Below are 16,885 nucleotides of genomic sequence, written 5' to 3' on the forward strand. Positions count from 1 at the left end.
ACCTGTATGATCACACTTTAACAACAGGGGGTGCTCTTGCCTCCTCACGCCATTCATTCCTATCGCTGCATGCCGCTGGACTGCATTTCACAACAACCGGAACACACAATCTCTACAACTGTTTGTCCCAAGGGGGGTTGCAGTGAACTGGAGCCTAACCTGGCAACACAGTGCAAAAGGCTGGAAGGGGAGGGACACACCCAGGACGGGACGCCAGTCCACCACAAGGCACCCCAAACGGGACTCGAACCCCAGACCCACCGCGCAGCAGGCCCCAACCAAATCTGCTCCACCACCATCAGGCAAAATGAAGCGCTAACATCACAGACGTCAAAAGAAGCAAAGAATAAATAATTTGTTGAGAACAAGTCAATTTTTTATGGACGCACGTGCCTTTGCAAGACAAAAGTTCTTAACTGCTGCACGCATGGCGAAAAAATCCGGGATATTATATATTGTGTTGGTGGCTATTCTTCACTAAGGAATGTTTTTGTTTCCCACCATTTACAACATTTCAGCGTTACGATATACTACGGTATCACCTGAAATGGAGCGTTTTCATTTTTAGCGTCAGGTTTATTCCGTTTACCATGCTATTTATACACATCTACATTGTGCTCGTCCAGAGATATGACCGCGTTCTGTTTTCCCCGTTTGGCGTCACGTGACAGGATCGTGTTACCGCACCCGTTCCAAAGACAACAGTCCTGCGCTTCCGATCATGTGTGCGTTCCGCCGTCGGCCTCCTCGCTCTTTCCTCCCGTATCTTTTTCTACACGACATCCTGCAGTTTGGCCCGAGCTGCTACGAACTGAAAGAAGTTTCCAGCAGCACGCGCCAGCTGCAAAGAGCCTTTCAATAGGTGTGTTTAAACAGTCAGTAGGAGGACCCTGGCTCCGAACGCACACGCCCAGCTGGGTCCGAGCGGAGAAGGTCTGAGCCGGGGAGCGGATCCTCATAAAGAGCCGCGGAGCGGATAGGAGGCAGGGAGGAGGCGGCGTGTGGAGCGGAGGCTTTCGAGGTGACATCACGAGGGGGCTGCCATGGAAGTCCGCAGGGGGGACGTGCTTCTCGGGGGATGGAGCTGAGATGGGAGGGACGAGTCCGCGGCAGCCGTGATCCCGAGGAAGACTCGACCGGGGTTTCTTGGACGGTCTCTGCGGGGGCTGCTGCAGCGCGCCCGGAGGAGAGGAGAGGGAGAGAACCACCTGCCGGAGGTGTTTCCGTGCCGAGGGGGGCCGAAACGCGGCAGGAAAACTGGAGGGACGACGGGAGGGGAAGGCTCAGCCCTGGGACATGGCCCCCTTCCTCAACTGGGCGGCCAAGGTGAGTGCGGCGTGACGGGGCCCCGCGTCGCTCTGCTCTCGAGCTGCGGAAGGATGGCGATGGTAAAATACGTTGCTCTCGTAACAGCGGGACTCTTGAGGACCCCCCTCCTAAGACGGTGGGGCTCCTCGAAAGAGCAGGAGCAGAGAGCAGCTGGACGTTGTTTCCCGGCCCACTGCGGACGCCGGTCGGGAACCGAACACACCTGTCCCCCCCCACCCACCCACCCACCCCCGGTGTGTCTTCAGACGAACTCTCGATTGAATGAAAGGGGCTTTCTGTGAGCGTGTCCGGGTGTGCCCTCGTTCCTCACGCATACCGCGGCGAGAGACGGGAGAATACCGTTGTCGGTTCTGTCCGTACATGAAACAACGCGCGTGGTCTCTGGTTACACCACCCCCTCCCCCCGGCAGCCCTGCTGGCCTCCCGACAAATGTGTCAGAATGGCTTTGCGGATTAATGTCCAGGGGCTGTAGGACATGTAATGCTTCGGGCTGCTGCCTCTGTACTTCGGTGGTTTGAATCCCACCTCCTGCTGTGGAACCGCTGAGCGAGGTACTTACCCAGACTGATGCGGTAAACATGACCCAGCTGTGGAATAGGGTAAATCAGTGTAAGCAGTTCAATGCTGTAAGTTGCTTTTGGAGACAAGCGTTAACTAAACAAATAAATGTCTACGTCTGTGGACAGGAAGCTGTCGATGTTCGCGCCGCACCTTTGACCAGCCCCTTTGCAAACGCTGGGAGGTCCTCTGTGTGTGTGTGTCTGCGTGTGTGTTCGTGGTCACAGTCGCTGCGTGCTAGTTGGCCAGCCATGTGAGTGCTCTCTCTGAAAGATGCTCTGTTGCAAAGTCACACTCCCACAAACTACTGAACACTTTAGTAGCCAAGCGGCAGCTTACTGAGATACGGCCAATGCCTAGTGCCGGAAGAAGCGGGGTTTGAATCCCGGCTTCTGCTGCGAAACCCTTGAGCAAGGTGCTAACTCAGAACCACACACTCACACACGCACCCACAGTCTGAAACCCCTTGTCCCAAGTGGGGTCGTAGTGAGCAGAAGCCCTACCCGGCAACAGAGGGCGCAAGGCTAGAGGGGGAGGGGACACACCCAGGGTGGGACGCCAGTCCATCGCAAGGCACCCCAAGCGAGACTCGAATCTCAGACCCACCAGAGAGCGGGTCCTGGCCAAACCCACTGTGCCACTGCCCCCCCCCGCTCCCCAGAACCAACGCAGTACAAAATACTGCACTGTTTAAAAAAAAAAAAAGTAAAAGAATTATAAGCGGCTAAGTAACGAAGGCAAAGATTGAATCCCACTTCGGAGAAAAGCTTTAACTAAATAAATAAAAAATGGTCTTCGACATTAGGATTTTATTTATTTATTTTTTTCAATAAATTGTTTCATGATTGGCAGAGGGTCACAGCAACATTACAGAGATTTTAACTGATCTGCAGATTTCCGGCACGTTGAAGCCTGATGCGAATGACGGTAAATAAAGCGGTGCGGATGTTAGAGGGACTGTCGTTCCGTACAAATACAAACAAGCCTTTGGCTCACATACCGAAATTCTCCGGGCCGCTTACACACTTTGCTGCGTGTTTGTGCAAGACTGCGCCCACAGGCAGCTCACGGGAGAGGGCATGCGTGTTTGGAAATACAGCTAAAGATTACCATGTGTGCGTGTGCGCGGAGAGTGTGTTCGACGCGATGGGTTCATGTAAGGGAAGCAGGCGATGGGCTACAGGTGAGACTAAACACACCCACACGGAAACACTTTCTTCGTGAGCGGTGTGACAGCAGCAGCAGCAGAACCGTTGTACCCCTGGTTTGGTATGAAGAGCTGTACTGTGCTGTACAGAGTAAATGCGGTACCATTCCTGTATACGCGGTAAGGGCCAGAGGAGGCCATCGATGCAGAAGGAACGGCCGGTTCGCATCTCACTCTTTTGTTGCGACACACCCGCGTGGCCTGGACAAGACAGGACAGGACGGGAGCAGAACTGCAACTGGCTGGGTTGCTTGTCTTCATCCGACCCGGTTCATACCGGCGCTCTACCGTGCCTTCCCTCCCCCTCCTCTTTGCACCCTCCGCATTGCGATGGTACGCCTTCTCCCCACGTTGGGCACGAAAACGGGCCGCGTTTCACCGGACGTCACGGCAGTGGCCAGGTGGCGAAATACACGGGAACATGACAGTTTTGGGTACCAGCGCTCCTGGAACCCTCTATTTGGGAAAAAAAAACAAGTACATTTTCATTATATATGGAACTGAGCAGATGCTGAACTTTTTTCTCTGGTTCAACCGACCTTCATTTTATAAATGTATGTGTAATAATGTTTACAGTAAATATTTACTATATACAGTTTACAATACACACACATTGACTGAAACCACTTGTCCCAAGTTGGGTTGCAGCAAACCAGAGTCTAAGCCGGGGTGCAAGGGACACACCCAGGACGGGATGCCAGTCCATTGCAAGGCACCCCCAGCAGGACTTGAACTCCAGATCCACTGGAGAGCAAGACCCAGTCAAACCTGTTGCACCACCTTACCCCTTGAAAATAGTAAATGTTCATATGTATATTTAAAATATATATATATTAGTACTAGGAAGGTGATCATGAACTGTCGATATTCTAATAAAGTTTTATGCAGCTACTCGTGTGATAAACATTGGTTCATATGATGGAAAGTTACAAACGAACTGCACTTAAGAATCACACGCCTGCATCTAAGTGTCTCTTTCCGCTAATGTAGTGAACACATTGTATTTTCTACGAGATGTTCGTCGCTTTGGAGAAAAAAGTGTCTGATAAATGAAGACATGTAAATGTAAATGTGAATATTATCCTATCACATATGTGACTTTTAGGCCAGTTTTTTTTAGCTCCTGGAGTTTGGCACAAGTACTTTATAAGACTTTACACTGTCAGTCAGTGATTGATGATGCAGACTTATATGCATTAAAGCAAAACTTTAGTTTTTGTAGAGCGATTTAAAAGCGTGAGTGTTTTCTTTACGACGGCGTTTGATCCACCTGGAGAAGAACAAGAGAGGTTACTGTAAGTCAGACCCTGCAATGCTTCTTTCCAGGGCAAGATGGAACACGAGCGCAGATGCCTGTGACTGCCTGTACTGCCCTCCTCTTGTCCTCCCCCTCCACAGCTTGCCATGTTTACTTCCCCCATGTATTTACCTCTTCCCTTCACATTTTATTTATTTAGCAGACGCTTTTCTCCAAAGCGACTTCCAACGAACTCTATGTAGTATTATCAGCCTAAACACCCTGTTTACCATGGTGACTTACACTGCTAGATACTCTACTTACACTGGGTCACTCATCCATACATCAGCGGAACACACACTCTCTCTCTCTCTCTCTCTCTCTCTCTCTCTCTCTCTGTCACTTACACACTATGGGGGAACCTGAACAGCATGTCTTTGGACTGTGGGAGGAAACCAGAGCACCCAGAGAGATCCCACACAGAGACCATGCAAACTCCATAGAGACTGTGCAGGGATCACACCCATGTCCTCTCACACCACCCAGGCCTTCTGAGACAGCAGCACTACTCGCCGTGCCATCCTTTACCTGCCTTCACAGTAGCTCCTCCTCTTTGCTCTTCATTCTCCCCTCGATTCTCCTACCAGCTGAACAAATATGAACATAAATGAGAAGCCAGATGTTGTGGGAACTTCTGGATGTTCAGCGAAAACGTAACGCCATGAAAAGTCGGAACTCCTTCCCCTTACTCTGTATGGGTGGTCATGCGTGCAGTGTTGCAGACTGCGTACCGTACTGTTATCTTGGAAAACACGGTAGACGTCCGTATCTGCGGTAAGGTAGCTACTTCTTCAGCAAAGGACCTGAGTCCACATTCTCCTAACAGCCTTCTGTACGTGTTAAGAGCCCTGAAAGACCATCTGACAGTCAATGCAACTGCCTCTCTCTAGATACATAACCTACAACCATAGCAAGTTGAGTTCATACCACCTGTGACTGGGTGGGTATTTGGAGGATCCCACTAAAGGCCCTGCTCCGGCGCCTTTAATATTTAACTAAGTTCCGCCTTCAATAATGTTTGAGTTGATACAGTTGTAGGCATCTTTAGAAACAAATGTACCCTTAGCAGCCAAATGATAATAAAAAGTAAATGTACCAATGTCATAATGGATGAGTGACCCGGTATAAGTAGTGTATCTAGCAGTGTAAGTCACCACGGTGAATAAGGTGGGTGGGCTGATAACACTACATAGAGTTCATTGGAAGTCGCTTTGGAGAAAAGCGTCGACTAAATGGAGTATCAAAAAGGTGGCATGAAACAGAAGGGGATGTAGCTCAGTGGTAGAGCGCATGCTTTGCATGTATGAGGCCCGGGGTTCAATCCCTGGCATCTCCACGATAACTCTTTTCCACTGCTGCGCCGATGATGTCCGGTCCTTCCTCTCATTTCCACCTGGAGCACCAGACATTTCCGCACGCATCCCTGCCTTCCTATCAGACATCTCTGCGTGGATGCCTGATCACCGTCTCCAACTGAGCCTCTCAGGAACTGACATCCTACACCTCCCAGCTGGCCTGTCCTCCTGTCACAAGATATCTATCAAACCGGACAACTCGCTCATCTTGCCCGCCTCCTCGGCTAAGAGTCTGTGAGTGACGACTGACTCAAGTCTATCCTTCTCTCAGCACATCGAAGCCACAACCCGGTCCGTCAGATACATCCTGCATAATATCCGCAGGATCCGTTGTTACCTCTACCTCACTACTGACTCTGCCCAAATACTTGTCCAGGCCGTGGTGACATCCAGTCTGGACGTTGCAACTCTCTGTTGCGTGGCCTTCTTCCTACTGCCATCAAACCTCTGCAGTTGATACAGACAGCTGCTGCCCGAGTTGTGTTTAACTTGCCGAAGCGTTCCCATGAATCTCCTCTACTTGCTCCTCTGCACTAGCTTCCTATAGCTGCCCGGATCAAATTTAAGACCCTGATTATTGTCTGCGAATATATTGTGGCGGGCAGCACCGTGGGTTTGGATGGGGCGAAGAAGGACCCAGAGGCAGTGTTTATCTTGAATGTTTTATTAGAACACCGGCACCAGGGAAATAACGCTCTCGGTCCGAGGACCCCGTTTCCTCCAGGACGTGCACCTCAAGCCAGCCTTCCCAGCCTGCTTAGCGCCCCCAGGGTCTCCCCCAACACCCTAGCAAATATGGTCACCCAATCATTTCCCCCAGAAGTGCCCCCAGTGGTTTAACACGTTATTTACAATTTACCCATAATCCAAATATTTACATTAAGCACATCTTCCCGCCAAAAAACCAGTAACACGGGTCGTTACAGTATCAACAGAACTGCTCCCAGCTATTTACAGGACTTGATAAACCGCTACACCCCAGCCAGACCCCTTCGCTTATCTACTTCTGCTTGCTTGGTGGTCCCACGCACAAAAGGTAAAGCAGGAGGTTCTCGGTTCTGGCTCCGTTGTGGTGGAACTCCCCCCCCCGTCACTCAGAACTGCTGAATCCCTGTCTGCATTTAAAAAGAGTCTGAAAACTCACCCCTTCCAGACTCACTTCCCCCATCATCTCTTAAGTTCATGTAAAGTGTAAATGTTCATGCACTATAACTTTAAGATGATGCCCAGATCAACCTTTATACAGCTACTCCTGCAATGTAACGTAAATGTTTATATGCATCTCAAAAAAAAAAAAATTACTAGGAAGGTGATCAGAAATTGTTAATATTTGGATGAAGTTTTGCAGCTACTCGTGTGATGAACATCGATTCATATGGTGCAAAGAAACAAACTGACCGCACTTAAGAATCACACGTCTGCATCTAAGTGTCTCTTCCCGCTAATGTAATGAACACATTGTATTTTCTATGAGACCTATGTTACTTTGGAGAAAAGCGTCTGCTAAATGAATACATGTACATGTAAACATAAACGTGTAGGCGTACGTGTGCTTCTGAACATCGATTCCTTCTCTGCCCCTCTCTGCAGGTCCCTGAGGTGTTCAACGCACTGAAGCACACAGGCAAGAGTGCCACAAATCAGCAGGAGACGCCGGGGACCGATTTCGGAGGCAGACGGCCCCCTGGCGATGGCAGGACTTTTGAAGTGTTGTTCTGCGGGAGCGTCGGTGTGGAAAACAACAACACCGGTCCCTTTCTAATCGACGAATGCGCTGAGCAACTTGGCCTCGCTGGCCGGCCAGCTCCCGTGGACAAGACCGCCCCCAAGATGAGCGATGGTCTCGGGGACCTGACGGCTTCGGCCAGATTGGCCGCTCAGATCAAGCTCTTCTTCCAGCCCTTGTCCAAAGGAGGCGCTCGGGAGAAGGTGTCGAGCGCGGGAGAGGCCGGCGCAGCCAGCCCCCCCAGGGGTCGGGAGGCAGCTTACGGGCTAGAGGAGAACAGGACCTCCCAGGGTCAGCAGCAGGCTGGGGCCAGCAGGACTGGTCCAGCGCAGCCCACCGCCTTCCTGGAGAATCGCCACGTGCTGCTCGTGGTAAAACGGCCTCCTTTCCCTCCTCGTCAGTCATATCCAAAGACCAGACAGAGCGAGTGGTTTAGGGAAAAGCTCCACGAGGAGTTCCCTCAAAGCTAAGGTTGCTCTCTGTCACTGGGCCTGTTTAAGACTGGGTGCTTTTGTGAGTACTAGATGTTTCCGGTCATTTCCGGAAATGATTTCGGAGCTTGACAAAGCTGCGTTGCGCCTTCGTACCCGGTCGACACGGACCCTTCTTCCAGTCCACGTTCAGCGCGTTCCGAGGGGAACAGACTCAGGGAAAAAAGTATGAGGCTCCAGAGCTAATGGTCTTATACCTTTTATATCTGTATATTTGGGACGGCAGATTTTTCTCGGCACGATTCCATATTTCCAGTTGGACGTGAGGGCGTAAAATGAGTGTAGCGGTTGAAGATGTCAGTGTACAGTCAAACCACCTGGGTTTGAATCCCCTCTCTTGGTGCAGAGCTTTTTGTTGAGATACTTAACCTAAAATTGATAAAGGAAAAAAAAAAAACCCAGTTGTATAAACAGGTGAAAAACTGTACATACAGTACTGTCGAAACCTGATAAATGGAGTTACTTGCGTTGGGCATTTTGAGTTACGAATAAGATTGTGCTCAGTAACGTCTGAGTTATTTGTTCAAAAAGCCTACACGGACAGCAATAAGGAATTATAAGAAAAAAATATTGCGTTAAATTAATCTGATTGATTTTAAGATATTAATGTAATTTTCATTAATTATTATTGCGATTTAACAGATAACTTTCGTTTTCACGGCATTAAAAATGAGTTAAAATAAGACATTAAAAGCTTATATTTTGATCAGAGAGAAAGCTTGCGAGATGATTTTTTTTTTTCCTTTGGAGAAAAAAATTCAGGGTGTTTGAAAAGAGAATTTAGATCTTGCTTTGATTTCAAGAAAAGCTCATATGTCGCCTGGAGAAGCGAAAAGGGGAAAATGAGGTCTCTTCTGAATTTTCCTCACCAGTGGGAAATATTTAATTTTGTAGCAGACAGCATATTTTGGAAAGTAATGTAGCGGTCAAGGACACGGGGTCTATATCCGGAAGGTGCTTGGTTCCAGTCCTAGTTTCGGGGGAGCGTCCAGTCGTGTTACTCTTTCAAGGATATAGATAGGTAGGTCAAAATGATTGATCCCAAAGGAAAATGCACCTGTATTGTTCCAATGAGACACCCGACTGTGCCGAGGAGTGAAACCACACTGTGCCTTGGACACCTTTGTTAGGATGTGTAAAAATTCCTGTTTGCCCCATGAGGGAGGTTTTCGGCCACAGCGTTTGCAGGAGCGCTTAGGTAAGCATTCAGTGTCCTGCTGGACCTGATCCGCTCCTCTGTGCCCCTCCCTGATGAGGAGGAGGAGGAGGAGGAGGACACGTCCCCTTTGTCCCACGAGACAATGTTTGCTTGCTGGAGAAAGCAAACACTGCGGCCGCTTGAACTGCAGGATCCCGGTTTCTTAGTGACAAGTGCTCCGCTTTGTCGCAGCTCCTTTCCTTGGTTTTGCACAATATTTTCTCTTTGTTAACTTGAATCTTAGCCAGAAATATTGGAACCCTTGGAAAAAAAAGAAAAAAAACTGATAATTTTATGTAAAAATATCTTGAAACTGACCACAATATTTACTTATTTAGCCAACAATTTTTTCCCAAAGCAGCATACAGTTACCCATTTATACAGCTGTATGAATTTACTGGAGCAATTGAAGATAAGTACCTGGTTAAAGGGTACCATAGCTGCCAGTGGGAATTGAACCTGTAACCTTTGAGTGTGAAAGCAGTAGCTCTAGCCACTAGGCTACCAGCTGCCTTGCTTGAGCCCTTTCCCCTTTTAGTTTACATTTATTCACTTAGCAGACACTTTTCTCCAAAGTGACTTCCACCAAACTCTATGGAGTGTTATCGGTATTCACCTTATTCACTGTGGTGACTTACACTTCCAGATACACTACTTACACTAGGTCACTCATCCATACATCAGTGGAGCACACGCTCTCTTTCTCTGTCACTCACACACTATGGGGGAAGCTGAACAGTATGTTATTGGATTGTGGGAGGAAACCAGAGCACCTAAAGACTTCTACTGCTAGATACACTATTTACACTGGGTCATTCATCCATACATCAGTAGACACTCTCTCTCTCTCTCTCACACACTATGAGTGAACTAGAACAGCATGTCTTTGGAGTGTGGGAGGAAACCAGAGCACCTGGAGGACACCCACACAGACATGGGGAGAACATGCAAACACCGCACAGACTGAGCAGGAATCAAACCGATGTTCTTTCGCACCACCCAGGCACTGTGAGACAGCAGCACTACTCACTGTGCCACCATGCCACCCCAATATTACTATAGTTCAATATTAATATTATGTATTGCACCATTTATACGACTCTTAATGGATATGCAGCTTTCTGACACTGTGCTCCAAAATGCATTGGTGTTTCCCTGAATTCATGGTGCAGTGCACACATTCCAAGCACCCAGCACTGGAGGCCTCATGACATCCCTGAAGCCTCATTGAGTCTTCCAGCAGAGCATCAACCCTAAATACACTTGAAGACATACAGGAAAGAGTTGGGCTGCTCTGAAATGGTCATTAATGAGTTTAGATCTAAATCCCGTTGAGAACCTGGGTGTAGATCTGAAGACAGCAGCTGGGACAAGAACCCCTTGAAATCGGAGACAGATGGGTGGGTGGCTGTATGGATGGATGGATGGAAACTCATCAATAGTTATAGTACAGGATTCACTGTAGTTATTTTGACCCAAAGCTGTGCCACCAAACATAAATAGTGTTGGATGTCAATAACTTTCTTATCTCCTGATGTGAAAGGATATATGTTCCCAGTAAAAACACAGGTTATGTAATATTAACAGTGAAATAATTTGAATTCTAGAGACCAAATGCTTTGATCAAGTTTCACTTGTTTTTAGGGAAATTTACATTTAATCACTTTGGTGATGCTTTGCACAGGGGGGTGCAGTGTTGCAGTGGGTTGGACCGGGTTGGACCAGGTCCTGCTCTCTGGTGGGTCTGGGGTTCAAATCCTGCTTGGGGTGCCTTGCGATGGACTAGCATCCTGTCCTGGGTATGTCCCCTCCCCCTCCAGCCTTATACTCTGTGTTGCTGGGTGAGGCTCCGGTTCCCCACAACCCTGTATGGGACAAACGGTTCTGAAAGTGTGTGTGTGTGTGTGTTGCTTTTCTCCAAGGCCACTTCCAACTATTGCAGTGACAAGTTTACAGCTACTTACTCATTTTTACAGCAGGGTAATTTTACTTGGGCAATTGAGGGTAAGGACCTTGCTCAAGGGTAAGAGTACTACAGCTGGCAGCTGGAGGTCGAACCTGCAACCTTTGGGTCCAAAGGCAGGAGCTGTAAAGGCTACAGTACCAGCTGTCCCTGCTTTAGAATGAAATTAATTTTAAAAAAGAATTGTCTGCAAAAAAGTGCAGCGGGGGAGCAGGGGGGTGCCAATAATTTTGCCCACGACTGTACCTTTCTCTAATGTTCTACAGCAAGGCCCCCCCACGGGACTCGGATCAGCATCTCATACCTCCTTTTGCTCACGCGCCCCGTATCACGGCAGGTCCCCAGCGCACAGGTCGAACTCTCGTTACCTGTCTCGACCCTCCAGCCTTGATGCGGCGCAGAGGCAGCTCGCGCTTCGCCGTTTACGTTTCAGAAGCGGCTCTGTTTCAGCACGGCCCCCCACATCACCGGGAAGAAGATCCCGCTTACTTCAACTCGGCCGTTGATAATTTGAAACATCCCAGGCGCAGCCTTCGTTTATCTCCTTCCTCGTTACATGGTGAAGCTCCTCATGGTGGTGAGGACTCGCGATTGTCTCGTGCTGAAGAGTTATGGAAACGCAGTTGGATGAAGTCTTATGATGAGATGCAATATAATCGTTCAGACTATGGAATGAATAAAAAAAAAAATAGCCTGGAGCTCATGGGGGAAGAATCAGTGATTCATTAGGCAGAAATTCAAAGGTAAACATCACCTGAAAACCAGGCGCTGTGCGTCGGGAATTTATATAAGCATTCCTGATCTCTGCAGCTTTTTGAATGAGTTGCCTGGGGCAGAGAGATCTATAATTAATAGAGTGTGCTCACGTGTTCTCCTTATGCGCGTATGGGTTTCCTCCCATATTCCGTAGGCATGCCGCTCAGGTGGTGCCTCTCATCTCCAGTGAGTGCGAGTGTAGCGGTACACAGCTGGTATACCACACCTTGTACCCTGTTTCCTGTGATTTGCCCCAAGTCACATGACCCTGACCTGACATTCCAACTCTGGAAATGGACACATGGGTGGATGCACGGTGCTCATGTGCAGCATCCTATTTTTGACAAATCCGGACGTGATATTTTAATGTTATAAATTGTTGCAGGTGGATGAAAGCTTGAGCGATGTTACGTGCCAGTGTGCTTTAACTGTTAGAAGTTTACATTTGCATGTATTTATTTAGCAGACGCTTTTCTCCAAAGCGACTTCCGGTGAACTCCTTGTAGTGTTATGAGCCCACACACCTTATTCACCGTGGTGACTTACACTGCTAGATACACTAGTTACACTGGGTCACTCATCCATACATCAGTGGAACACACACACTATGTGGGAACCGGAACAGCATGTCTTTGGACTGTGGGAGGAAACCAGAGCACCCAAAGACTTCCACTGCTAGATACACTATTTATACTGGGTCACTCATCCATACATCAGTGGAACACAGACACTCTCTCTGTCACTCACTCACAAACTATGGGTGAATCTGGACAGCATGTCTTTGGATGGTGGGAGGAAACCAGAGCACCTAAAGGAAACCAACACAGACATGGGGAGAGCATGCAAACTCCACACAGACTGACTGGGGATCGAACCCATGCCCTCTTGCACCACCCAGGTGCTGTGAGAGAGTTAAGTTGGAATTTAAATGTAATTGTGTTGTCCTGTAGGCCTCCATTAGCGAACCACTACAAATAAAAACCACAGCTGAAATAGTTTTTGCAGTCTTTGGAAGTCCTGGGAAAAAAAGGCTTTTGGATGGAGGATCTTGGTCTTGTGTGGGAGACGTACAGAAGTGATGGCTGGAGGTGGTACAGTACAGTCCTGGGGCAGGAGGTCCAACTCCCTCCCTCTCACCCCATAAAGCATATATCTCTTCATGCTGGGAAATAATTGATGTTTCCCAGAAAAACCCTAATGCCCTGCTCTCCAGACCAAACCCCCCCCCCCACTGGTGTTCCTCTCCGCATGGCTAACAGGCACCTGGGAACTCTGGTTCTTCTCTTCATCTGGCCCCACTTAGAGGGAAGAGGACCTGAAAACGAAAGTGCTGAACATTGCTCTGTGTGGATTTAAAGCTCACCGGCCGTCTGTTTCCCAAAAAACCGGTGCCTGAAATCAGTACCTGTTCACAGTGTAGCCTTTAAAGTGAGAAGCTCAACCACCTCTAAACTGTGTTCGTATTTCACATGACATGGCTTTCAGGTAATGTACACTATGTTATATATTGTTTCTATTTTAAACAAGTACGAGGGCATTTCTTTGGAATATTTAGGGTATGGTGGCACAGCGAGTCATGAAGCTGGGTGGAACAAGAGGATGTGGGTTTGATCCCCACTCAGTCTGTGTGGAGTTTGCATGTTCTCCTCATGTCTGCATGTGTTTCCTCTGGGTGCTCTGGTTTCCTCACATAGTCCAAAGACATGCTGTGCAGGTTCACCCATAACGTGTGTATTCCACCGATGTATGGATGAGTGAGCCGGTGTAAGTAACGTATCTAGCAGTGTAAGTAACCACGGTGAATAAGGTGTGTGGGCTGATAACACTGGACAGAGTTCACTGGAAGTTGCTTTGGAGAAAAGTGTCTCTGATAAATAAATAGACGTATACAAAATTTTGCTAAGCGTCAGCCTTAGAAGTGCTGTCTGTAGCATTGCTGTTAATGATCTTGCCTGAACAAGATGTTCTCTTGTATCTCACATGTACTTGCAGATAGACCCGTCGCAGGTTCGGATTGCGAGTCCTGAACGCAAGAAAGGATCCGGTGAAAAAAGGTTCAGCGAAATTTCCTTCTGCTCTCAGGTCAGTATGAAATAACACTTTTACAGCTAAAACATTACAGTGTCTCAGTCAGAGGGGAGTGTGGTGGTGCAGTTGGTTGGACCGGGTCCTGCTCTCCGGTGGGTCTGGGGTTCGAGTCCTGCTTGGGGTGCCTTGCGACGGACTGGTGTCCCATCCTGGGTGTGTCCTCTCCCCCTCCAGCCTTCTGCCCTGTGTTGCCAGGATAGGCTCTGGTTCCCCTGCGACCCTGTATGGGACAAGTGGTTGAACTGGAGGTTAATGGCCAGTAAATATGTATGAAACAGTTACAAAAACACTTAGACAACCTAGGACTCGCTGTTTAAACAATTTGCTTGAGATAAATGTTCTATCAAAAAATATATGATATGAGCTGAAAAAGTATCTGTTAGTACATAGTTCCCTTTGTCTCTCGAAGCTCTGGAATTGTCGTTTTTCTCTATTTTAATAATTTGAACTTGGCTTCCACTCATCTTTGGATTTCTATTCACCCGTAGCCACAATGTTTCTGATGTAGTTGCGCTTTGTTTTGAAGTGGAAAAGTGCGGCCCATTGTCCGCGACTTCCGTTGAAAATGACACTTCCCCTCGGCGACACGTACAGCTGGCGGGGATTCCGTGGAACCCGAACACAATCGTAACTCATGAGTGTTGAGCTCAAGTTCCTCCACTCGAGTTCCTGCATTTAACTTCCCGGCGGAACCTGACCTGTAGCGATACAATACATACTGGAGAGCCTGTATTAGTGTGTGTGTGTGTGTGTGTGTTAGACATGCTGCCAAAGACATGCTGTTCAGGTTCACCCATAGCGTGTGAGTGACGGAGAGAGTGTGTGCGTTCCACTGATGTATGGATGAGTGACCTATTGTAAGTAGCGTATCTAGCAGTGGAAGTCTTCGGGTGCTCTGGTTTCCTCCCACAGTCCAAAGACATGCAGTTCCAGTTCACCCATAGCGTGTGTGTGTTCCACTGATGTATGGATGAGTGACACAATGTAAGTAGTGTATCTAGCAGTGTAAGTCACCACGGTGAATAAAGTGTGTGAGCTGATAATACTACATAGAGTTCATTGGAAGTCGCTTTGGAGAAAAGTGTCTGATAAATAAATGTAAAATGTAAATGTAATTGCATCCAAAAATGTTGACTAAGTAAATAAATAACTGTAATGTAATGTAATGTGTGTGTGTGTGTGTGTGACTCGGTGCTTGACTCCCCACCCAGGGAACCAAACGCCCGGATCACTTTGGCTTCGTCTGCAGAGACCCCGACGCAAATTCCTGCCACCAGCTCGTCTGCTGCGTGTTCCAGTGCTCCGCCGAGGCTCTGGTGAGGACGGGGAAGGCCTCGGGGCGGCTCCAAAAAAACACACCTCCACGTCCACATCTCTCCGTCTCTCCAAATGAGTCATTTGTGCCAACAAAGCAAGATCTAAGGCCCAGCAACATAATACGTCAAGATAAATAGGCGCAGTAGCCGGCGCCTCCTTCGCTTGAATTGCTTCGCCGGGTCAAAGTGAAGCTCAAAGCGAGCGCAGGCGTGTCCACGCTCAGTGCGAGGAATGCAATTGAATAAATATTTCCCGAGTGAGTCCCGACCCAACAAGACTCGAGAGGGTCGGTAGGAGTCCGCGCGGTGTTGCGCAATCCCGTATTTCAGCGAGTCGGTGAGTCCAAGTCCTGCATCCTGATGTCGCGTGTGCCGTGCAGGCCGAGGAGGCGGCGCTCGCGCTGAAGCGGGCCTTCCCCTCCGGAGCCTCCCAGCCCCCGCGCGACACGATCCGAAGCCCACAGCGTTGCCCTTTGGAGCAGCTGAACACACTCTGCAAGGCGATAGAAGGTCTGCCCAGTTTTTTACCACGTTTCTCACGTGCGGCATCTGTCCGCAACACCTTTTCAGTTCCTTGCAATACTGTCATGTTTATCTTTAGAATGTTTTTATTTCATCATCATTCATAAATGATCTTTCAAGTTCATTTTCTATATTTTTTATTTTCAACCATTTTTTTTATCTCCTTTACTATTAAGCTGTTGAACGTATTGGCAAAGTGATCAAAATGGGACGTAAAAATATCCGCACGTGGTGGATTCAGTTGCGTTGCGCATGGGTGTCCAGTATCCCTCGGGACCAGTAAGGTTTCCATCCATTCATAAACCCTGTTTATCTATCTATCTATCTATCCATCCCAGGGTAAAATCCCAGCACAAAAAAACCCCGATGTATAAAAGGTTCATACAATGGCAAGTAGCCTAACACAATAAGTCACTTTGCAGACACTAAGCATCAGTTACACAAATGAATGTAAATCTATGCATTTGCAACATTATATCTGATGACTTATTGTCACCCTATAAAATGAAAATATTTCACACGTTAAGCTCAGCACAGAAGAACCGGCTGCCGACGATTCCTTTTCCGGTCCTCGTCGGCATGTCGTGTGAAGCTCAGAGATACTTTCTGTTGGAAAAAAAAGAGGAGGGGACCTGGGGACAAACACGCTGTGATGGTCGAGGGCGCCTTGAACGCTCGTGTTGATGAGAGTTGGCCGCTGTGATTGTTTGCGCTCAGGTCTCCACTCAACTGCTGCCAAGCTGGAGCTCCAGAAGCATGTGGCCACCCTGGAGAGCGGGCAGCAGGCGTACGTCCTCGAGAGCGTGCTGGTAGGTCCTCCGTCCAGCTTCCGTTCTCTGGAAATCCAGGGACAATGTGGCCTTCGGGCGTCTTTCTCTTCTCCTTTACCGCCTTCGCCAACACACCCCCAGTGCGACATAGTGGGGGTGACCGTCAGCAGCGCTGATCTCCGCTCCACTTCCCCATTTACATTTCAAAGTACTGATGGTAAAAAAAAAACCTGCTTTCCTTCATTGTTTACACCTCTCGGAGGATTATAAGCGCCCGATATTGATTTTTTTGCGACTTGGAAAGTGAA

At 48.4% G+C, this 16,885-nt stretch overlaps 1 protein-coding gene and 1 non-coding gene across 2 annotated transcripts in view; both read left to right on the forward strand.

Moving 5' to 3' along the window:
* Positions 1-687: 687 nt before the first annotated feature.
* Positions 688-16,885, forward strand: part of LOC108930843 (TBC1 domain family member 1-like) — a 37,499-nt gene continuing 21,301 nt past the window's right edge. The window contains exons 1-6 of the mRNA XM_018746302.2: positions 688-1,326; positions 7,338-7,844; positions 13,874-13,963; positions 15,181-15,285; positions 15,666-15,795; positions 16,525-16,616. Of these exons, the coding sequence (XP_018601818.2) occupies positions 1,297-1,326; positions 7,338-7,844; positions 13,874-13,963; positions 15,181-15,285; positions 15,666-15,795; positions 16,525-16,616 (954 nt within the window). The 5' untranslated portion in view covers positions 688-1,296. The remainder of the gene's footprint in view (positions 1,327-7,337; positions 7,845-13,873; positions 13,964-15,180; positions 15,286-15,665; positions 15,796-16,524; positions 16,617-16,885) is intronic.
* trnaa-ugc (transfer RNA alanine (anticodon UGC)) lies at positions 5,657-5,728 on the forward strand. The gene has a single exon. It is a non-coding gene; the product is annotated as a tRNA-Ala (tRNA).

Source organism: Scleropages formosus, chromosome 5 (genome assembly GCF_900964775.1).
Source record: "Scleropages formosus chromosome 5, fSclFor1.1, whole genome shotgun sequence".
Classification (NCBI taxonomy): domain Eukaryota; kingdom Metazoa; phylum Chordata; class Actinopteri; order Osteoglossiformes; family Osteoglossidae; genus Scleropages; species Scleropages formosus.